We start from the raw sequence: 24,228 nt of genomic DNA on the forward strand, positions 1-24,228 counted from the left end.
CCAGCAGCCCAAAGTAGCCGCTAAGCTAAAGCTAAAGCTAGGCTAACTGTGGAGCCAACAGCCAACGGCAAAGTTAGTCCTTTAGCTAGACAGTCAGCCCAAGCAGCGATAAAGTCGCCACAGAGTAGAGAGATAGGGTAGTAGTTAGCAGTGATAGTGTGTGTTCAAATCACAACAATACAATAATATCAACGTTAGCGTCTTGCGCAGCTAAACGATGTACGTCTCGCTAGCGTCGCAGACAGTATAGGAAGTGACGTAACACGCTTACCGTCGGGGCTACGTCAGGGTTGCCAGTTGGCTATGTAGGTTAGCATCTGGCTAAAGAGGTTAGCATCAGGCTACGTAGGTTAGCATCAGGCTAAGTAGGGACACGCCCCCCTGCTGGCCGCGCTGAGGGGCCACAACACCGCCGGGGTGAGAGAACACACTGTGTGTGTGTGTGTGTGTGTGTGTGTGTGTGTGTGTGTGTGTGTGTGTGTGTGTGTGTATGTGTCAGTGTGTGTGTGTGTGTGTGTGTGTGCGCGTGCGCTGTGAGCTTGTAGATCTGCTATTTTTGAACATTGTTTGAAAAATGAATTGATAATTGATTATGTGGCTTTATCAGACACGCCCCCTTCCTATACAAAGCCATTGTAACTGATGATATTGTACTTCTGATACGTGAGGGCGCGTGTTTTATATTTGTATTATTATTTTCATTTAATTTTATTGTCTCCGCCAGGCCGAAAGGCATGGCGAGAGAGTATGTTTTACCCTCCGTCCGTCCTTCCGTCCGTGTGTGTGTGTGTCCTGTCTGTGTGTTACCAGCTAATCTCCGGCACTGTTGGCCCGGTCGCTGTGAAACTGTGCACACACACTCCCTGGATGCCAATTCAGAACCTCTGCCCCACGTTTTTCACATGGACCTGTTATAGCGCCACCAGGAGGCCGATTTGTGCAAAACCCATTTTTTCCCATTACACTTACAGCTTTTAACCAAACTTCATGCAAATCGGTACACAGTATCTCTATAGTCATGTGATCAACACGGATCTGTCCGATTTCCCATATTGCATCCTCATTGGCTAAGGTTTGCTTCCAAAGTTTGCAGGATTGGTCCGTTTGGAACAAACTGCCTCCAATCATGAACGCAGCTTGTGATTTCCATAAAATTGAACACGCACATTCCCATTAGGCCGAGGAAGAAATGCCACTTGAACATTTTCTAATCAGCCTCATGGTGGCGCTATAACTGGCCGCTTTGCATTTTTAACTATAACTGCACCGATCTGCGTGAAACTTTGCACGCACACTCCCTAGAGGCCAAGGAAAAACATCTGCACTGCATTTTTCACATCTGCTTTTTACAGCGCCACCAGGAGGCCGACTTATGTAAAATACATTTTTGGAGATTATTCCTTCAGATTCTGTCCAAAAAACACGCAAATTGGTACACTGCATCTCCATAGTCATGTGATTCTGATGGATCTGTCCGATATTATTCCATCCTATTTGGCTTACAGTGGCTTCCAAAGTTTGCAGGATTGGTCAGTTTTGAACAAAATACCTCAAAACCTGAACGCAGAGTGCAATTTCCGTGAACTTTTGCATGCAGATTCCCACTAGGCCGAGGAAGAAATGCCCCCCTTTTCACATTCACATTGGCCTTTATAGCGCCACCAGTAGGTCTAATTTACCAAAACACATTTTTGGAACAAAATGCCTAAAATCATGAATGCAGTGTCCGATTGAAAGGCCTAAGAAGAAATGCCACCCTTTTCACATTGGCCTATTATAGCGCCACCAGGAGGCCACAATAACATACCTGACCTGGCGGAGACCTGTGCTCCGAGGAGCACTTTTTCTAGTTTTAATTGTTTAATTTCCCCCCAAAAAATATGAAAAATAAATGAAACGAGTAATTGAAAAAAAACACGTCCCCCTCACGTATTAGAAGGACAATATCAGTCACCAGAAGCAGAGACGTGTGTTTTAATGAGTCTAACATTCATTAGGAAAATATCAGTCACTAGAAGCAGAGAAGTGTGTTTTAATGAGTCTAACATTCATTAGAAGACAATATCAGTCACTAGAAGCAGAGACGTGTGTTTTAATGAGTCTAACATTCATGAGAAGGACAATATCAGTCACTAGAAGCAGAGACGTGTGTTTTAATGAGTCTAACGTTCATTAGAAGGACAATATCAGTCACTAGAAGCAGAGACGTGTGTTTTAATGAGTCTAACGTTCATTAGAAGGACAATATCAGTCACTAGAAGCAGAGACGTGTGTTTTAATGAGTCTAACGTTCATTAGAAGACAATATCAGTCACCAGAAGCAGAGACGTGTGTTTTAATGAGTCTAACGTTCATTAGAAGGACAATATCAGTCACTAGAAGCAGAGACGTGTGTTTTAATGAGTCTAACGTTCATTAGAAGACAATATCAGTCACCAGAAGCAGAGACGTGTGTTTTAATGAGTCTAACGTTCATTAGAAGGACAATATCAGTCACTAGAAGCAGAGACGTGTGTTTTAATGAGTCTAACGTTCATTAGAAGGACAATATCAGTCACTAGAAGCAGAGACGTGTGTTTTAATGAGTCTAACGTTCATTAGAAGGACAATATCAGTCAGTAGAAGCAGAGACGTGTGTTTTAATGAGTCTAAAATTATTAAAATGGAGTTTGAAGTTACAATGGGTTTGTATAGGAAGGGGGCGTGTCAGATAACTAAATACTGAATGAAATACAACACTTGTTATGTCTATGATGCATTATAAACATCCTTATAATGTATTATAATCTAGACTGATGGGTGAAGAATTTAGTCTTGGATGAATTGGAGCACGTATAGAAGCCCTTTGGGGGGTTAGGGAGCCAGCCACATGTTTGATTAGTTTGGGATCATTTTCATAGAACATTTTAGTCTTTAAATGTTCGCTTTAAAAAAATCTATATATTCAAAGATTTGCACACTTTCTCATGATTTTTCAAAAAGAATTATCAGATCTACAAGCTCATCCTGACCTCTATCCGCCGTTTGGCTCTGTCGTACATCTTCTCCTCTTTGGTCCGTCCATCATCTGAGTCACTGCCACTGCTCTCCTCCTCGCTCTCCTTCCCTCCTTTCCTCTTCTCCTGCTGCACTCCTCCTCTCTTCTCCACCTCCACCTTCTTCTGCTGCTCCTCCTCCTCCTCGCTCTCCTCCTCCCCGTCTTCCTCATCGTCGTCTTCCTCGTCGTCCTCCTCCTCGTCCTCCTCGTCTTCCTCCTCGCTGGCGTTGTCGGGGGCGACGGAGGACTTGGGCGGAGCCGAGGGCGTTTCCTTCACCTCGATGTGGACCTTCTTTAACTCTGAGAGAGAGACATAGAGACATGGAGAGAGAGAGAGAGAGAGAGAGAGAGAGAGAGAGAGAGAGAGAGAGAGAGAGAGAGACACATAGAGACATGGAGAGAGAGAGAGAGAGAGAGAGAGAGAGACAGAGAGACAAAGAGAGGGAGAGAAAGAGAGAGAGGATTAGCGCTGCCCGATTCTTGCATGCTCACTTAAGCTCCTCCAAATGATCCAGAATGCCTAGGGTTGCCAACACCCAGAGATTGAAATAAGGGACATATCCTGGGCGCACGGCTGACTTTTTTTTCAAAACCCCCAAAATGCATAGAAAACTATGCATTATTATACCTATAACACAATACAAACACAATGGTCTTACACCTGCATTAGTTGTATGTAACAAGTTCTATTCAGACCATAATAAATGAAATAAAATGCAAGTTTCAGCCATACACCAGATAACGTATTGTGTATGCATGTGTGTTTTGCATTTTGACACTGGCAGTTGTTTGCAAAATGTGAAAAAGTAAATAATAAGGAATGCTTTGGAAAAGGGTAGGAAATAAGTAGGCTATACATGATTTGAACCTCCAAAATGTACACTTCATCTTATTGTTTATGCCATAATGACATCCACAGGTTTTATAGCAATTGTTCAAATGAGGCCTTAAATGTGAAATGTTCTACAAGCATGTTTAAATCGGATACAGGATAGGTGGGCACTAGGGATCTGGGCATCTGGGCACCTCGATGTACAATTGGCTATTTTGTCCAAAATGCAAAAAGAAAATAACAGATGAAGTGCCTGGCGCACGCACAGAAAAATATATATTTTACAATGCATCTTCCCTTTACCCGGGACAAGTGACGTCCCGTACGGGATGAGCCTCTTTAGGTCAAAACACGGGGAACAAACATGTAAACAGTTCTAGGCTAGCGTTTTACCAAGAAACGTTAGGGTGACAAAGGGGACAGGAAATAAGGTTAAGAAGCACTGCACCTCAGCACTTCCATCCAGGACAGGTTGCACGCCCCTAACATAAAGAAAGCCAATTACTTGTTCATTATGTCAGTGATGTGAAACTGCATACGAGGAGTCATAGATATTCAACTGGCGGCCCGCGGGCCACGTGCGGCCCGCGAGGAGCTTTCCTTGTGGCCCCTGGCCATATTCCCAAAAAAAAAACATTTTCATAATTATTATTTATGTAAATATATGTTTGTTTTTATGTTATCAAAGTTAAAACAGTACAAATTATTTACCCTTCATTAGTTCTTGAAAGGCCATCTTTCATTGGAACTTAACTTAGAACCTTAAATAGAACCGAATTAGACCCGAAAAAAAGGTTGATTTATATTGGTCAAATAGACCCGAATTAGACCGAATTACACCGAATTAGACCGAATTAGACCCGAATTAGACCCGAATTAGACCCGAATTAGACCGAATTAGACCCGAATTAGACCCGAATTAGACCGACTTAGACCCGAATTAGACCCGAATTAGACCCGAAAAAATTCAAATTGTGTGCGCACACTGTGTGGCCCCCAACTCCAAATTATTTTACAGTTGTGGCCCCTTGCCTAATCTAGTTGAATACCCCTGATATTGTTAGGTAAAGAAAAGTTAGTTAGAGGAAAGAGCATCGTATAATATTCACAACACTGTCTCAGCCTGTGTTTAGACATGGACATGAGACGTGTCGGTAATCATTGACAGTACATACAGTGCAGTGCATTGGTTCTCAAAGTGGGGTCCGGGGACCCCCAGGGGTCCTTGAGGGAGTTCCAGGGGGTCCCCAGCTAAATGGTAGTTAGGAACCAAATGGACCCTTATGGGTCTGTAACTTAACTCTGAGAGTGTACAAATGGAACCAAATGGACCCGTTAGGGTCCATTTGGTTCCATTTGTACACTCTCAGAGTTAAATTAACATTGATTTTATAATGTGAATTGGGGTCCCAGAGGTATAAATGCCATTAAATGGGGGTCCGTAGCCCTAATGCATGTCAAACTGGGGGTCCTTGAAATTAAAATGGTTGAAATCACTGCTAGAGAGCCGTAAAAATCTTCTGTTATCGGGGTCCCTGGATTATCTTTTCAAATGGGGGTCCGCGGGCTAATAAGTGTCCATTTGGGGGTCCTTGACATGAAAAAGTTTGAGAACCACTGGTGTAGTGTACATGCCACATTAGAATGAAGTTCAGAGCTGAGACACTAGAGGGCAGAGCAGCGTTATTACACAGCACAGCAGCACGCTACTCTAGTTCCACTGTATTAACACATGTTATCATCTGATTCTGTCTGTCTGTCTGTCTGTCTGTCTGTCTGTCTGTCTGTCTGTCTGTCTGTCTGTCTGTCTGTCTCTCTAGGTCAGTTCCAGACTCAGGAGCAGGGCAGCGTTATGTCCCACTACCAGCACCAGGTAAAGTAGTAGTACGACAGGCCTTAGGGTTTTAAGGGGTGTTTAGGGTTTTTAGTTTTTTTTTTAGGGTTTTTAGGGTTTTTAGGGTTTTTAGAGTTTTTAGGGTTTTAAGGGTTTTAAGGGGTTTTAGTTTTTTTTAGGTTTTTTAGGTTTTTTAGGTTTTTAAGGGTTTTTAGGGTTTTTATGTGTTCTAGTTTTTTTAGTGGGTTTTAATAACCTCGGTCCCAGCCTCACTCATCTGCGAAAGTTTTTTTTTTTAGGGTTTTTAGGGTTTTTAGTTTTTTTGGGGGGTTTTAAGGTTTTTTAGGGTTTTTTGTTTTTTGTTTAGACAAGATATCATGATCTGTAGACGTGCTGTTCCATTCACTTCTTTGTTAACTTATTACTTAACACGTCGTGTGCCATAAGCGGTCCGGACCGTTTTTTTTTTGCCTCATTTTATTTTTATACGTGGGGGGCCCACGTGGGGGGGCACTCTAACGAAACTTTGGGATCATCCGAGGAGTTCTCTGAGAAGGAGAGGCCGGATGTGGATCCGTGTCAAAAAATCCTTCCGGTCGGGCCTCTCCAACGTTAACTCCTTGACTAAAAGCTTAATATCTCCATTTCTTTTTTAACGTGGTGGAAAGCGAGACGTTTTCGATCGGCGATCTCACTCTGCGATGGAGGATCGCGTTAGAAAAATATTATTGTTCCGGGCGTTAGTCGGGGACCCTCCGCCGTCTCGCACGCTTTGTTTATGTGCGCGTCCGCGTCGGGGGGGCTTCTACAGCACGAAACGTATCAACGTAAGTGGATGGAAGAAATGCAGGCACTGAACGTATAATATTTTAATAAACCTCTGGCACCCGATGTGTTAAAAAGGCTGTATCTCAGCTCCTGTGTACTTTCTTTTTAGCGGCGCTAGCCGGTATAGAGCGGATTACTAGCCCCCTATACCTGGCTTTTGCGTCAACGTTCTGATTGGTCAGACACGTCAACAAAGTGATTGGTCAAGCTTCACGTGACACGTGGCTATAAACACATTATAAACACTTATTGATGACAAAATGTATCAAAGGCGCCGCTACCTTCACACAGGTGTGATTTTTTACTTACGTGCGTGTGTGTGCGTGTGTGTGTGTGTGTGTGTGTGTGTGTGTGTGTGTGTGTGTGTGTGTGTGTGTGTGTGTGTGTGTGTGTGTGTGTGTGTGTGTGTGTGTGTGTGTGTGTGTGTGTGTGTGTGTCGGTGTGTGTGTCGGTGTGTGTGTCGGTGTGTGTGTCTGTGTGTGTGTGTGTGTGTGTGTGTGTGTGTGTGTGTGTGTGTGTGTAGGTTGATCCACTATCCCTTGACCCCAGGTAAAGGTCGTATCGCCGTGACAACAGAGGACCTCTGCTGTCTGGATGAAGGGGAGTTCCTCAACGACATCATCATCGACTTCTACCTCAAGTATGTTAATGACATGTTAATGATATGTTAATTAACTCATTATATATAATTGACGTATACATCAAGTGTGTTAATGACATGTTAATTATATGTTAATTAACTCATTATATATAATTGACTTCTACCTCAAGGATGTTAATGACATGTTAATTATATGTTAATTAACTCATTATATATAATTGGCTTCTACATCAAGTATGTTAATGACATGTTAATTATATGTTAATTAACTCATTACATATAATTGACTTCTACCTCAAGGATGTTAATGACATGTTAATTATATGTTAATTAACTCATTATATATAATTGGCTTCTACCTCAAGTATGTTAATGACGTGTTAATTGTATGTTAATTAACTCATTATATATTACATCATCAGGTACTTGTTGTTGGAGTGTTCAGAGATCATGTCTGAACGTTGTCACGTGTTCAGCAGCTTCTTCTACAGACAGCTGACCGCTGAAGAGGAACCTCAACCTATGTAAGAAACCCTTTAGAACCTTTAGAACCTTTAAACCCTTTACAACCTTTAACACCTTTAGAACCACTGAAGAGGAACCTCAACCTCTGTATGAAACCCTTTGGAACCTTTAGAACCTTTAAACCCTTTAGAACCTTTAACACCTTTAGAACCACTGAAGAGGAACATCAACCTCTCTAAGAAACCCTTTAGAACCTTTAAGACCTTTAGAACCTGTAACACCTTTAGAACATTTAAACCCTTTAGAACCTTTAACACCTTTAGAACCTTTAACACCTTTAGAACCACTGAAGAGGAACCTCAACCCTTTAGAACCTTTAAGACCTTTAGAACCTTTAGAACCACTGAAGAGGAACCTCAACCTCTGTAAGAACACCATAAACCATTAAATGTTTTTAATAGTTCTTACAGACTGTTGTCTCAGACGTGTGTGTGTGTGTGTGTGTGTGTGTGTGTGTGTGTGTGTGTGTGTGTGTGTGTGTGTGTGTGTGTGTGTGTGTGTGTGTGTGTGTGTGTGTGTGTGTGTGTGTGTGTGTGTGTGTGTGTGTGTGTGTGTGTGTGTGTGTGTGTGTGCAGGGACAGAGTCAGCAGACATCAGAGGGTGAAGACTTGGACTCGAAACGTCGACATCTTCGACAAGGACTTCCTGTTTGTGCCTGTCAATCAAGAGTAAGGCCCGACCCTTCTCTCTCTCCTCTCTACACTGTACCCACCAACAATCCTTCTCTCTCTCCTCTCTCCTCTCTACACTGTACCCACCAACAATCCTCTCTCCTCTCTACACTGTACCCACCAACAATCCTCTCTCCTCTCTACACTGTACCCACCAACAATCCTCTCTCCTCTCTACACTGTACCCACCAACAATCCTTCTCTCTCTCCTCTCTCCTCTCTACACTGTACCCACCAACAATCCTTCTCTCTCTCCTCTCTCCTCTCTACACTGTACCCACCAACAATCCCGGGTGAAAACATGGACATTAGGGGTGTGCCGATACACTAATTTCACCAAACGATACGATACGATATTTGGCTCACAACTTCGATACGATATCGATATTTGAGCTAAAAAGCATTATTTTACACTTTGGGCTATTCAAAAATAGCAGATCTACGAGCTTGTAGATCTGCTATTTTTGAAGAATCTTGAAAATGTGTGCAAATCTTTGAATACATATATTTTTAACGCGAACATTTTTAACTCAAATCTTTGCTTCTGGGGGGTCCCTGGAACAACATATTTTGATGGGGGTCCGCAGCCAAATACATATCATTTTGGGGGTCCTTGACATGAAAAAGATTGAGCACCACTGATATAGAAACGTACGTTTTTCAGAAAAGTTGAGATTTAGGAGACATCTAGAATCGGCTTCAGGTCTAGGGATGGAGCTCGAAAACCGGGTCCATTATATACCCGGGCATGAATTTATCGAGACCCGGTTTTCGATAAGCTTTAGGCTTGTCGAGCCTGTTATCGAGTGTAGCGGCCCATGACGTCATGTCTAAACTATCAAAACAAGAGGCGATCAAGAAATAAATCTAATCACCCACGCTGGCACAAACATGTTGGTCTAAAAGTGTATTGATACCTGCAAGTTGTGCCAAACAGCGCTGCCCGGAGCGTGTCCGTCCCTCAGTCTATCGTTGCCGAAAATGGCAGATCTACAAGCTCACAACGTGGTGCGAACAGACGCAGTGTGAGCTTGGAGATCGGCCATGTTTGGTGTGTGACACCGTCGTACGATGAAGTATACATTGCGCTTTTAAAGTGACAGTACACACATTAACCGTTTCTTCAATATTATTTTCCAAAAGTAAAAAGGTCACTTGCCTTCTGTCTGTTAGAAAAGTACTGTATTTGAAGGCCCTAGTAAAATGTAGTGCAAGTGATATATTTTGGTTAAAACAAAGAAAAAAGAATAGAAAAAATAACTATGCATTTTTTGTTTATAAAAAGTTGAAGAGACATGGAGATTTTATAGTAATTATTACAGTACTATTCATAATATAAAGCCATTTAACACTTATTGCACATTATATGAATGGTTGTTTTAATGATAGGCAAAAATATTTTTTACTTTTGTCATCTTCATTTAATTTTAGATAGTGGTCAGCCACAAACTCACTGTCACAACTGGCCAATAAAAAAAGATACCGGTTCTGTTCAGAATTTTTCGCCTCACGTCTTTTTTCTTAATAATAGAAAAAGATCGATAGTGGGCTCGATAAAAGCTCGGTTCGATAAGCAGGCTTGATAAGGTGCTCATTATCAATAAAAATTAACGAGCTCCATCCCTATTCAGGTCTCAATGGGTTAAGACAGTAGGGAGCTGATATATATGTCACTCTTACCTTAGCGCTAGGTATGCTCTTAGTTGCTTGTTTTAGAGGAGAATGTTTCAGACTTCTGGTGATTTAGTAGTTCTGTTCCCTATACCTACTGTGTGTTGAATGCACTTATTGTGCATGTTTATCTTTGGATAAAAAGTGTCTGCTAAATCATTGGTTCTCAAAGTGGGGTCCGGGGGCCCCCAGGGGTACTTGAGGGGGTTCCAGGGGGTCCCCAGCTAAATGATGGACAGGGACCAAATGGACCCTTATGGGTCTGTAACTCTGAGAGTGTACAAATGGAACAAAATGGACCCTTATGGGTCTGTAACTCTGAGAGTGTACAAATGGAACAAAATGGACCCTTATGGGTCTCTAACTCTGAGAGTGTACAAATGGAACCAAATGGACCCTTATGGGTCTGTAACTCTGAGAGTGTACAAATTTACAATATGAATTAGGGGGTCCCAGAGACATACATGCCATTAAATGGGGGGTCCGTAGCCCTAATGCATGTCAAACTGGGGGGGTCCTTGAAATTAAAATGGTTGAGAATCACTGTTAGAGAGCCGTAAAAAATCTTCTATTATGGGGGGTTCCCTGGCTTATCTTTTCAAATGGGGGTCCTTGGCACGAAAAAGTTTGAGAACCACTGTGCTAAATGACTGTAATGTAATGTAATGTAATGTAATGTAATGTAACTAGAGTCTCGGGGGGCTTTGCCCCCCGAGACCCCAGCCGCTGCGCGGGGCTCTAGGGCTGTGAGGGCGCGCTTATTTTGGGGTGGCAAAATAGTGGGATATAACTGTCCAAAAGTTTTAAAAAAAATTGAAAAAAATGTATATATTTATTTTTTTACGTGGGGGTCCGCGGACCCCCTGGTGGGCCGCGGACATCCTGGGAGTGTTGGAACCCCCGGGGACCCCCCTGGAACATGGCGGACCCCTCCGGGGTCCTCTAATGTTCTCCTAATGTTCCTCTAATGTTCCCCTAATGTTCCTCTAATGTTCCTCTAATGTTCCTCTAATGTTCCTCTAATGTTCCTCAGGTCCCACTGGTACCTGGTGATGGTGTGTTTTCCAGGGCTGGTCAAGGGTCACCTGGAGGAAACAAGCTCCTGCATGTCGTCGACGCCCCACGAGGAGCAGAAGGAGGTGAAGAGACCACGGCTCACAAGAGGTACGCTGCGGTTCTCCTAAGTCAAGACAGCTCCTCTTTCAAACATCGCTTAAAGGACGACTTCACCACTTTTCAACATATCTTCATATAATAGGTCCTCACTAATGCTCATGATAAAATGATAAAAAAAAATGTTCTACTTGGTCTGTGTCTCATAGGAGGGCTGTGGACAGTCCAGAAACCCGTCTACCAGTGACATCATCGTTAGGCAGGATTTTTTTTTCCCCCCAAAAGATTACAATTTTTTAATTCAGATTTTTATTAAGGCGAGAACAATGGGATCTATTATTGCGTTGCAACTTTCCAGGAATACAAAGCCCGCAGTTTCTATTAGCTTGGATTCCCCATCGATGATGTCACTGGTAGACGGGTTTCTGAACTGTCAACTACAGCCCTCCTCTGAGACACAGACTGATTAGAAAAAAATTGTACCATTTTTATCATGAGCATTAGTGACTACCTATTATATGAAGATATGTTGAAAAGTGGTGAAGTCGTCCTTTAATGTTTTTAAATACCTTGGTGTGTTTATTGCTTCCAAAAATATGATTAAAATGATTTTTTTGATTGATTGAATATTTTTTTTAGGCAAAAAATGTAAAACAGCACAGTTACATTTCAAATACTTTGTCTAACAGGTCCGTTCATAAAAGTCCTTGCGGACTTGTTTCCAATGAGGGCCTTGGTATTCAATTCATAGACATAGTGGCCCTCATTTATCAACGCAGCGTATAAACCGGCCGTACACCAACGTCGAAGTCACATTTATCAACGCATCCTACACAGCCGATCCGAGCGTACACTTGGTCCCAGCGTTGATAAATGTCACGGCTGAAACCGAGCGTCATTTAAATAACACGCCCTTAAATATTCTCAAAACGCCCCGATTTTACGACATGAAGACGAACCAGAATACAACCAAAGACATGAAATGCCAATAAGAAACAGTTCCCCCCCGCTGGCCTCGCCGCACACGCACACGCCTCTCTCTCGCTCTCTCGCTCTCTCGCTCTCTCTCTCACACACACACACACACGCACGCACGCACGCACGCACGCACGCACGCACGCACGCACGCACGCACGCACGCACGCACGCGCGCGCGCGCGCGCGCGCGCGCCGACTTTGTCTTTCATGTCCGTGTCCGTAGCGTAGCGGTACATGAGACTCGGGCGGAATGCAGTGATTCCGTGCCACCACGTTAATATTGGAGCGTCGGGTTTATATCCTTAACCCAGCCAGGTTGTGTAGCCTACATAACTCTCTATGACATAACTCCATACCATAGGACAAGCTACTGTAAGTTTGTAGACCTCACTGTCAGTGAAAAGATGGTCGGGGCTCCCGAAAATTCTCTCGCAGAAGCACTGCTGCGCTGCTGCGATGAAAATAGCAGATCTACAAGCTCACAACGCATCGCAATGCGACCCGTTGTGAGCTTGTAGATCTGCTATTTTCAAATAGCCAATGCAGCCATGCAGATGTGCAAGCTTAACCGAATGACTGTTAAAGCAGTTTGTTTAAATTACTTTATAAAATGATATATTTTCACAGCGATTATTTATTAGTGTAGATATACACATTTAGGAGTGGATTATGTGTCCAGATGCCTGTCAGACCGTCAGACAATGCTGCTCCGCAGGTCTAGAATGGAATAAACGGGTGCAGCCAACGTCAACAACTGGTCTCGACCAGACGTGAGATCTCAGCATAAAGTAGGATAAAGCCCACGTCAGGATATATTGATAAATGCCGAAAGGTGCGGTGATCTCGCCGTACGCTCATTATTTGGGCTGCACCGCGTTGATAAATGAGGGCCAGTGACTCCAGTTTTTGAAAGCATTAAAAGAGATGTGGAAAGGTGGACACCCCTTCCAGTTTCATTACTTGGACGCATAGCAAGTATAAAAATTAATGTTGCTGTATGAGATGCAGATGTCACCTCATTTCATACCCATCGAGTTTTTCAACACATAACATGCTTTGATTTCTAAATTTATCTGGCAGAAAAAAACGTGCCAGACTTAAAACTCCAGAAACTACAGCTGTCCACCTTAAAAGAGGGTTTAGCCTTACCAAATCTCTTATACTGTCACATGGTGTCCCAAGTAAGATATATAGTCGACTGGATCAAAAAGGATCCAAATTCGACCTTTCTAAATATGATCCCTCTAGGCTCTCCTCTATGTCCTAGGTGTTAAAGTGCCACTGAATCATGACCATAAAACCTTTTTTTCTGTGATTTTTATTTTATTTTATATTTAATGATATGATATACTACATTTAATAAATACCCTTTGTTTTGCCGTTTTCAAAAAAGTTTTTTCACAGAATCAAACGTTTTATGGTCATGATTCACCAGGATCCTGGATGGCTTGATTCTAGGCTTAAATTAATTGATATAAATATTTTGGGAAAAGTCAATGGGAAAAATGCATTGAGTATTTTGCAGTGGCACCAGGAAGTGGGGGGGAACTGCGACGCCCTATTGGAGTGGCGGAGGATGTCAGCTAGTTGCCATATTAAGTGGGAGGCAGGGGATGGATACACATGGTACAGTTGCGGTGTAGAGTCGAGGTGTAGAGTTGAGGTGTAGAGTTGAGGTTTAGAGTCGAGGTGTAGAGTCGAGGTGTAGAGTTGAGGTGTAGAGTTGCGGTGTAGAGTTGAGGTGTAGAGTTGAGGTGTAGAGTTGCGGTGTAGAGTTGAGGTGTAGAGTCGAGGTGTAGAGTTGAGGTGTAGAGTTGAGGTTTAGAGTCGAGGTTTAGAGTCGAGGTGTAGAGTCGAGGTGTAGAGTTGAGGTGTAGAGTTGAGGTTTAGAGTCGAGGTGTAGAGTCGAGGTGTAGAGTCGAGGTGTAGAGTCGAGGTGTAGAGTCGAGGTGTAGAGTTGCGGTGTAGAGTTGAGGTGTAGAGTTGAGGTGTAGAGTTGAGGTGTAGAGTTGCGGTGTAGAGTTGAGGTGTTGGCAGCAATAATGCGATGATTATTGTCTCCGCCAGGAGACTATGTTTTCGTTCTCGTCCTTCCGTGTGTCCACCGAGCTAACAATGGTCAAGCATCACGTGACACGTGACAATATGTTGAAAGGGTGTGCTTTGATTGGCTAGCGAGACGCATGACGAAATAGAGACCTACTATAAATAGGTGTGTCACTTCAAAAGATCATTTTATATCTTTTGAAGTGAGGTAAGACAGGATTAATCAGGAACAGTACTGGCGGAGACCTGTGCTCCGAGGAGCACTTTTTCTAGTTATATAATGTATTCGGTGTGAAGTCTTTTAGGATTTGTTTTTCTCTTGTGTGTTTTTGTCTTTATTGTATTGTATTATGTTGGGCCGTGTTGTGCCCTCTGTCCTGTCATACTCGTGGTGGATTGTCTACTTTTTTTTTTGTCTAATAAAAATATTGAAACGGAAATGTCTTTTTTTAAATATCATTATTGATTTGAGGTAGTATTAGACGTATGACTTCAAATCAATATCCCGTCCCAGTCCCCTGTTGAAGACGAAACATTCAGCAAAGGGAAACACATTGTAAAAAGTTTTCACATTTGAGTTCAATACAAAGGACTAAAAAAAACAAACATCCATCTTGTTGGAAACAGATACTCAGAACACAGCAAAAATAATAACAAAATGACTATAAATTAAAGTGAAAGATTAGGAAGTTTAAATGAGTTTTTATGTTTTTGTTTTGTGTTGCAGGTCTGAGAGCCAGAGGACAACAGTCTATCACCACGCCCCCAGTAAGAATTATTATTATTATTATTGTCTCCGCCAGGCCGAAAGGCATGGCGAGAGAGTATGTTTTACCCTCCGTCCGTCCGCCTGTGTGTCCGTCCGTCCGTCCGTCCGTGTGTGTTACCAGCTAATCTCCGACACCGTTGGCCCGGTCGCTCCTAAACTGTGCACACCCACTCCCTGGATGGTAATTCAGAACATCTGCCCCAATTTTTTCACATGGGCCTGTTATAGCGCCACCAGGAGGCCGATTTGTGCAAAACATTTTTTTTTACATTACTCCTACAGATTTTATCCAAACGTCATGCAGATCGGTACACAGTATCTCTATAGTCATGTGATCAACACGGATCTGTCCGATTTCCCATATTCCATCCTCATCGCCTATGGTTGGCTTCCAAAGTTTGCAGGATTGGTCCGTTTTGAACAAAAAGCCTCAAGCTATGCACGCAGCTTGCGATTTCCGTGAAATTTCACACGCACATTCCCACTAGGCCGAGGAAGAAATGCCACCCTTTTAACATTGGCCTGTTATAGCGCCACCAGCAGGTGTAATTTTGTCTGATTGCCGTGAAAGACCCTAAGAATAAATGCCACCATTTTCACATTGGCCTATTATAGCGCCACCAGGAGGCCAGAATAACGTACCTGACCTGGCGGAGACCTGTGCTCCGAGGAGCACTTTTTCTAGTTATTATTGTCTCCGCCAGGTGAAAGGCATGGCGAGAGAGTATGTTTTGCACCCCGTCCGTGTGTCATTCTGTCTGTGGACGGCTAATCTCTGGCACCGTTGGCCTGATCGCAGCGAAACTGTGCACACACACTCCCTGGATGCCAGAGCAGAACCTCTGCTTCAAATGTTTTACATTGGCCTGTTATAGCGCCACCAGGAGGCCGCTTTTTTTTGTAATGAGTATCATTTCTTCTAGGAGTGTACCAGGTTGGGGTGGAAGAGAGAGACAGCTTTAAAGAGGTGAGAACTATCGCTTCGATCCGTATAACTTCCTTATCGGTCGATATTATCGGCTTTTCCCCTTATAAATAATTGATCATTTCAGGAGCAAGAGCTTCAAAATCTAGTGGCCATGGGGTCAGCACTATGTATTTGAAATGTGACCGTTTATATAGATGTACGGACCGTTTATATACTGTAGATGTACGGACCGTTTATATAGATGTACGGACCGTAAATGGAGAAAGTGCAAACACCAGGTTGAAGTTGATCCATGACTGTAACAGGAGTTTTCATGTACCGCAGGGTAAGACTAACAGTAGCGGTTAATGAATAGACGACCAAATGAATTGATATACTTTAACGTGCGGAATCCGAAAACAGGCAGCGCTATGATTCTGAATATTGTTACGATTACGGTGATTAGTATCATTGACATCACCTTCGTGTAACTTGCCCGACGTTAAGCTGTGTATGTGTTCAACAACACAGCCATGCAGCCTGGCAGTTAAAGTGCAGATTTCAGCTTGGGGGAAAAGAACCCTCCGACCGTTTTCTGGGTTCCATGGAATCTGTTGCTGGTTCATAGTCACTGTTGCGTTAATCGTGGTATTCCTGTTCTTGCTATTGTGTTGCAAATGATTGTGCGGGCGAAATAATATTGACAGCTAATGACAGGTGACGGAGGCTTGCCAGACCTATGCCGACGGTTGCTAAGCTAGCATCGGACAATCGCTGATTGATCGAGTGAATACTTTATTTAGCAAGACATGGAAACAGTACATGGAAGTACAAATCACAATACAAGGTCCTCTAAACTGGATCGCTCATAAAAGCACTTGGCTTATTGTCTTTCGGCCTGGCGAGAGAGTATGTTTTACCCTCCGTCCGTCCGTGTGTGTGTGTGTGTGTGTGTGTGTGTGTGTGTGTGTGTGTGTGTGTGTGTGTGTGTGTGTGTGTGTGTGTGTGTGTGTGTGTGTGTGTGTGTGTGTGTGTGTGTGTGTGTGTGTGTGTGTGTGTGTGTGTGTGTCCGTCCTGTCTGTGTGTTACCAGCTAATCTCCGGCACCGTTGGCCCGGTCGCTCCGAAACTGTGCACACACACTCCCTGGATGCCAATTCAGAACCTCTGCCCCAAAGTTTTCACATGGGCCTGTTATAGCGCCACCAGGAGGCCGATTTGTGCGAAACCCATTTTTTCCCATTACTTCTACAGCTTTTAACTAAACGTCATGCAAATCGGTACACAGTATCTCTATAGTCATGTGATCAACCCGGATCTGTCCGATTTCCCATATTCCATCCTCATTGGCTAAGGTTTGCTTCCAAAATTTGCAGGATTGGTCCGGTTTGAACAAAATGCCTCAAATCATGAACGCAGCTTGCCATTTCCATAAAATTGCACTCGCACATTCCCATTAGGCCGAGGAAGAAATGCCACTTGAACATTTTCAAATCAGCCTCATGGTGGCGCTATAACTGGCCGATTTGCATTTTCAACTATAACTGCACCGATCTGTGTGAAACTTTGCACGCACACTCCTTAGAGGCCAAGGAAAAACATCTGGACTGCATTTTTCACATCTGCTTTTTACAGCGCCACCAGGAGGCCGACTTATGTAAAATACATTTTTGGAAATTATTCCTTCAGATTCTGCCCAAAAACACGCAAATTGGTACACTGCATCTCCATAGTCATGTGATTCTGATGGATCTGTCCGATATTTCATATTCCATCCTATTTGGCTTACAGTGGCTTCCAAAGTTTGCAGGATTGGTCTGTTTAGAACAAAATGCCTCAAATCTTGAACGCAGCATGCGATTTCCATTAAATTTTCCACAGACATTCCCACTTGGCCCAGGAACAAATGCCACCCTTTTTCACATTGGCTTGTTATAGCGCCACCAGCAGGTCTAATGTAGCAAAACACATTTTTGGAACAAAATGCCTCAAATCATGAATGCAGTGTCCGATTGTCGTGAACGACCTAAGAATAAATGGCACCCTTTTCACATTGGCCTATTATAGCGCCACCAGGAGGCCACAATAACGTACCTGACCTGGCGGAGACCTGTGCTCCGAGGAGCACTTTTTCTAGTTTAAAATGAGATCCCACGCACTCACATCGTGATGACATTTAACCCTTGAAGCCCTGAAGAAGCATCTGGGTCACTTTTTGATTTGAGCTAAAAAGCATTTTTTTACTCTTTGGCTATTCAAAAAATAGCAGATCTACAAGCTCGTAGCGCGGCACCGAGTGCCGCGCTACGAGCTTGTAGATCTGCTATTTTAGAAATATTGTTATTTTTTTGCAAATCTTGAGATTTGAGTTTCAAAAGTGAACATTTGTAACTCAAATCTTTGCTTCTGGGGGATTTAACAGTTTTTTGAAAAAACTTATGTCGCCATAATATCAGTGGTTCTTTTTTCCATGTCAAGGACCCCCAAAATGACATATATTTAGCCACGGACCCCCATCTAAAAATATATGTTCCAGGGACCCCCGGAAGCAAAGATTCGAGTTAAAATGTTTCGCTTTAAAACAATATATATATATTAAAAGATTTGCACACATTTTCACGATTTTTCAAAAATAGCAGATCTACAAACTCATAGCGCGGCACTCGGTGCCGCGCTATGAGCTTGTAGATCTGCTATTTTTTGAATAGCCAAAGAGTAAAAAAATGCTTTTTAGCTCAAATCAAAAAGTGACACAGATGCTTCTTCAGGGCTTCAAGGGTTAATAAAACAGACAGATATACACACTACTATGCAGAACGTCATGCAATCAGCTTACAGGTTACTGCTATGAAAAGCAATAAATATGTACAATAGACAGTTTTTGTAGGAGGAGGGGGGGGGGGTAGGTTTTGAAAGTGAGTAGGCGCTTTTGGGGCGGGGCTTAGCAAAGGGTCCATTAGAATATATCTATAGGACGGTGTTTCTCAAAGTGTGGCCCAGGGACCCTCAAACTTCCTTGAGGGGGTTCCAAATGGACCCTTACGGGTGTGTAACTCTGAGAGTGTACACATTGATTGATTGATTGATGTACTTTATTTAGTAAGACATGAGAACAGTACATGACAGTACATAACAGTACATGGAAGTACAAATTCACAATACAAGGTCTACTAAACTGGATAGCTCAGTTAAGCACGTAGCTTGTTTAAGATGAGATCCCCACGCACACAAATCATGATGACATATAAGAGACAGACAGATATACACACTACTATACAGAATGTCATACAATCAGTTTACAGGTTACTGGTATGAAGGGTGAAAAATATGTACAAAAAAAGAAAGAGAGAGGGGGGGGGGTAGGTTAGGTTAGGACATGGGGTAGGTTAGGACTTGGACAGGGGCCATTTTTGAATTGCAGCCTCCTGAAGGTGTATCTTTAGGGCATTTTTGAAAGTGAGTAGGGTTTTGCACTCCTTTACTCCTTTTGGTAGCGCATTCCACATTTTAGATGAATAGCATGAGAAAGAGTTCATTCCCTTTGTTGTGCCAAATCTGGGTTGAACATGGTTTGTGGAGCTGCCTCTGGTGTTATGATCATGGACTTGATTAACATTTTGGAAGTATTTTGACAAATACAGGGGGATCCCAATGTTGTGGTGTATCTTGAAGACCAGGCCCATAGCAAGTTGCTGTACTCTGTCCTCAACCCTAAGCCATCCAATCCTAGCAAAATGGTCATGGGTTAGATGGGTTTTGTAATTGAGGCCAAGAAGTAGCCTTACAAGTTTGTTTTGGGATGTTTGGAGCCTTGTTTTTAGGGCCTTGGAGGTGTTGTGATACCATGAAGTGCATGCATAATCATAATGACCTTGTATGAGGGCCCCTACAAGAATCTTCAGAGTATTCTTACTGACTTTACGAACAAGCCTCCACATCCTCCGTGTTATTTTGTGGACCTTTTTGATCGTCTTTTCAGCGTTTTTGTCACCTGAGAGGTTTGCCTCCAAGATGGAACCCAGGTAGGTAATTTCCTCCTTTCTTGTGATAACATTTTCACCCACTTTGATCGTGAAACTCTCAGCCTTTCTAAGGTTAGGGTTGGACCCAAAGAGGATGGATTCAGTTTTACCCAGGTGTAATGAGAGTTTGTTGTCGGAGAGCCAGATGCAGATCTTGTTGAGTTCAGTGCTGAGAGTTTTCTCAACCTGCAGCCTGTCCCTGTCCGAGACCAGCAGAGCCGAGTCATCTGCGAACAGGAACAGTTTGCAGTCGCAAGCTGAAGACATATCATTCACATATATCAGGAACAGTAGTGGTCCTAGTATGCTTCCTTGAGGAACACCACAAGTCACTGGGAGGGGAGGGGACTGGGTGCCGTTTACTTCCACCACTTGCTCCCTCCCTTCCAGGTAGGATCTCATCCATTTCACCGACGTGTCATCAAAGCCTATTGCTTTGAGCTTATTGATCATAATTGGGTGATTAACGGTGTCAAAAGCCTTCTGGAGGTCCAGCATGACCATGCCGCAATATTTGCCCTTGTCGACATCTTGTTTGATAGAGTCGTTCAAATAGAGAAGGCATGTGTCAGTGGAGTGGTTTGTTCTGAAACCAGATTGGAATTCGTAAATTAGATTTTTTTCGGCAAGGTACTTATCAACCTGTTCGTAGACTATTTTTTCCATGACTTGCGAGATGGAGCTAAGAATAGAAATAGGGCGGTAGTTGCCAGGGTCTAATTGGTTTCCTTTTTTGTACAGAGGGGTCACTCTTGCTTTTTTGAAGTCGTTAGGGACCCGTCCCTGTATGATGGAGAGGTTTATTATGTGGGTAATGATTGGAGCAATGGAGGTGGCTGAGTCTTTTAGAAATTTAGCGGGGATGTTGTCGGGACCTGTGGCTCTGTGTTGTTGGAGAGCACTCAATTTTTTAAACACCTCATCTGTTGACACAGGGGAGAGTTTAAAATCATCTTTGCGTACACCCTGTTTATCGTAAAATGAATCAACATACTCTCCACCATGACTCCCAGAGTGAGGGGGTAGTTTTTCAACTAACTCTGAGGCCACGGTCGTGAAGAATATGTTGAGGATTTTACTCACTTCCCGTTTGGATGAAATGAGAGTGTCATTCACCTTGAGGTTTATGTTTGTAAACCTGGTTTTCAATTTCTTGCTGCAGCCTAGTAGGTTGTTGAATAGCTTCCAGAGCTCACGTGGTTTGTTTTGATTTTCCTCAATTTTGCCATCGAGGTAGCTTTTTTCTGCTAACAACAGCATGCCATTAACCTTGTTTCTTAGCATGTTTTTCTCTTTTTTGAGTTTCGCTACGTGGGATTCGAGACCTTTGTTGAAGCTTTTGGCAAGTTTGATCCTACTTTTATGATAGTCAGAACACTTTTTGTCTCTGACTTTCATGGTAGTAAGGATATCCGAATTCATCCATGGAACCGAGCGGGTTTTGACCCTGATGGTTTTCATGGGAGCCACACTGTCCAAAATTTGAATGAATTTGGTTTTGAAACCAAGCCAAGATTCGTCTACCTGTGTGCTGTTTAGTACGTCGGACCAATCCTGTTTATCTAGTCTGTGATCCAAGTCCTCACTCTTGTAGTTTTTGAGGTCTCTGATCGTGACTGTTTGGTGGTAACCGGTCTTAGGTTTACGTTTCTTTCTGGTGCAGAAGATCATGTTATGATCAGATATGCCACAGGTAGAAACACCACTATTGAGGATTTTGTCCTTGTCCGTTGTTAGAATGAGATCTATGATAGTTTGAGTGGAAACACACAGCCTTGTGGGCTGAGTGATCAGCTGGTGGAGTGAGTGCCGATTACAAAACCCCCTGAATGACTTAAACACTGACGCTTCCTTACGGAGCATGTCAGTGTTAAAGTCACCAAGAAGTACTGTCTCCTCATTGTCCACTTTAGCTAAACATTCATCAAGTCTATCATAGAAATCAGTCTGGTTAGGAGGTCTGTATATGGTACCGACTAGCACAGGTTTAGCATTTTCAAAAATGATCTCGACCCACACAGCTTCAATGTCTGCATCATTCAGGTCTTCGCGAAGGATGCAGACATTGTCTTTATGTACATACATGCATACGCCGCCCCCGTTTCTGTTCCTATCTTTTCTGAAAAGTTTGTAGTTTTCAATCTCAATATCAGTATCATCTATCGTATGATCAAGTTTAGTTTCAGAGAAAGTTAAAATGTCAACCTTACCATCATAAAACATCTGCTTGATTTGTGTTAGCTTGTCTCCTACAAGGGAATTCACATTGAGGTGTATCATGTGAAGGCCAACGCCAAACGATTTTTTCATTTGTTCAATGAAACCAAATGGACCCTTACGGGTCTGTGACTCTGAGAGTGTACACATGGAACCAAATGGACGCTTAGGGTCCATGTGGTTCCATGTGTACCCGGTCTTTAACACCGGTGAATGCACCGGCCCGTGTGTGTGTGTGTGTGTGTGTGTGTGTGTGTGTGTGTGTGTGTGTGTGTGTGTGTGTGTGTGTGTGTGTGTGTGTGTGTGTGTGTGTGTGTGTGTGTGTGTGTGTGTGTGTGTGTGTGTGTGTGTGTGTGTGTGTGTGTGTGTGTGTGTGTGTGTGTGTGTGTGTGTTGTTTAGTGTGTATTACATGCTGTGTGTGTTGTTGTGTATTACATGCTGTGTATGTGTGTGTGTTGTTGTGTAGACCTTGCATTCTGGTCATGGATTCACTCAAACTGTCGTGCCATGAAAACGTCTGCAAACTGCTACGAGAGTAAGTATTATTACTATTATTACACTTATTATTATTATTATTATTATTATTATTATTATTATTATTATTATTATTATTATTAATATTATTAATGTTATTATTATTATTATTATTATTACTATTATTATTAATATTATTAATGTTATTATTATTATTAATATTATTAGAACATACCCGTCCGGGGATATGAGCACCCAAAGTATGTGCAGTGTGGGTTATGCTCTGTACACACACAGTATATCAGCGTATATAACGTGTGTGTGTGTGTGTGTGTGTGTGTGTGTGTGTGTGTGTGTGTGTGTGTGTGTGTGTGTGTGTGTGTGTGTGTGTGTGTGTGTGTGTGTGTGTGTGTGTGTGTGTGTGTGTGTGTGTGTGTGTGCGTGCGTGCGTAGTTACCTGTGTGTAGAATGGAGAGAGCGCAGGCAGAGCGATCGTCTCTTCACCTCAGAGAGCATGAAGAGCTCAAACTGCAGGCTCCCCCTGCAGGACAACGGCAGCGACTGCGGCCTCTACCTGCTGCAATATGTGGAGACATTCCTGAAGGTGAGACAGCTGTCTGTCTGTCTGTCTGTCTGTCTGCCTGCCTGTATCCCTGCCTTTTCTTCGTTTCATTGATAAATGATTTACTTTGAGAGGTGATAATATATGTATATTTTCACATGAAACCCTCCATTCTGATTGGCTCCTCAGAACCCTGTGGTGCACTTTGACCTCCCGGTGTGCCTGGAGAACTGGTTTCCACAGCAGCAGGTCCGCAAGAAGAGAGAGGAGATCCGGAGACTGGTGATGGAAATGCACCGACGCCAGAACTCCGACAAACCAGTCTAAAACGGTTCTATACACCCAGAAAACCAGTCTAAACCGGTTCTATACACCCAGAAAACCAGTCTAAAACGGTTCTATACACCCAGAAAACCAGTCTAAAACGGTTCTATACACCCAGAAAACCAGTCTAAACTGGTCCATACTGAGCCCTGAAAACCAGTCTAATCTGGTTCCAGTCCGGTCCACGTTTTCAGACAGTTTATCATCACATCTTCACTGGCAGGTAAAACACCTTGAACTTAAAGGAGCACTTCGTCCATTTTCAACCCAACAAACAAGCACCGACGTCAAGGTTATACATAAACGATGCCCTCAACAAGAACACACAAATAAAAGTGTTTCTAAATGAGACACAGAGGTAACCAGCAGCAGGGACGTGCACAGATAGACTCTAAGGTGGTGCTAGAGCACCTGCCCTTTTGAGCCTCTTGACCAGAACGCTTTTTTTCCTCAGGGTCCTCAGAGTTACTACAGGGGGTCCGCCAAATCTTTATGTGTATGTGATTTTTCTTTTTTTGACATCAACCTTTCTTGCTCTGGAGGTCCCGCTAATGTAGCACTGTGCTAATGTAGCACTGTGCTAATTTAGCACTGTGCTAATGTAGCACCGTGCTAATGTAACAAATAAAAAAAGAAAAATAACACAAAAAAAACATTTTAAAAAATATTTTGAAAAAAAAAAAGTTTTTTTTAGGAGACGTCATTGGCACTGATTGAGTTAAGGCAAGTTAAGTTCTATTGTTTTTTTGTGTTTTTTGTTTTTCTGAATAAAGTTGTTTCCAAAATATTTCCTCTTTTCAAATAGTTGTTTACGGGT

The 24,228-nt window shown here is 42.8% G+C and overlaps 1 protein-coding gene across 1 annotated transcript; it reads left to right on the forward strand.

Moving 5' to 3' along the window:
• Positions 1-5,004: 5,004 nt before the first annotated feature.
• Positions 5,005-23,698, forward strand: LOC311041052 (sentrin-specific protease 7-like; the record flags this gene model as incomplete). Its single annotated transcript, XM_084051490.1, has 11 exons — positions 5,005-5,023; positions 7,081-7,171; positions 7,555-7,656; positions 8,233-8,325; positions 11,033-11,163; positions 14,864-14,904; positions 15,829-15,872; positions 22,518-22,586; positions 22,979-23,129; positions 23,277-23,440; positions 23,538-23,698. 10 exons carry the CDS (start codon positions 5,005-5,007, stop codon positions 23,412-23,414), a joined length of 879 nt encoding a protein of 292 aa, XP_083907616.1. The 3' UTR covers positions 23,415-23,440; positions 23,538-23,698.
• Positions 23,699-24,228: the final 530 nt, after the last annotated feature.

Source organism: Gymnoscopelus microlampas, assembly GCF_963454915.1.
Source record: "Gymnoscopelus microlampas genome assembly, chromosome: 24".
In the NCBI taxonomy this organism is placed as follows: Eukaryota; Metazoa; Chordata; class Actinopteri; order Myctophiformes; family Myctophidae; genus Gymnoscopelus; species Gymnoscopelus microlampas.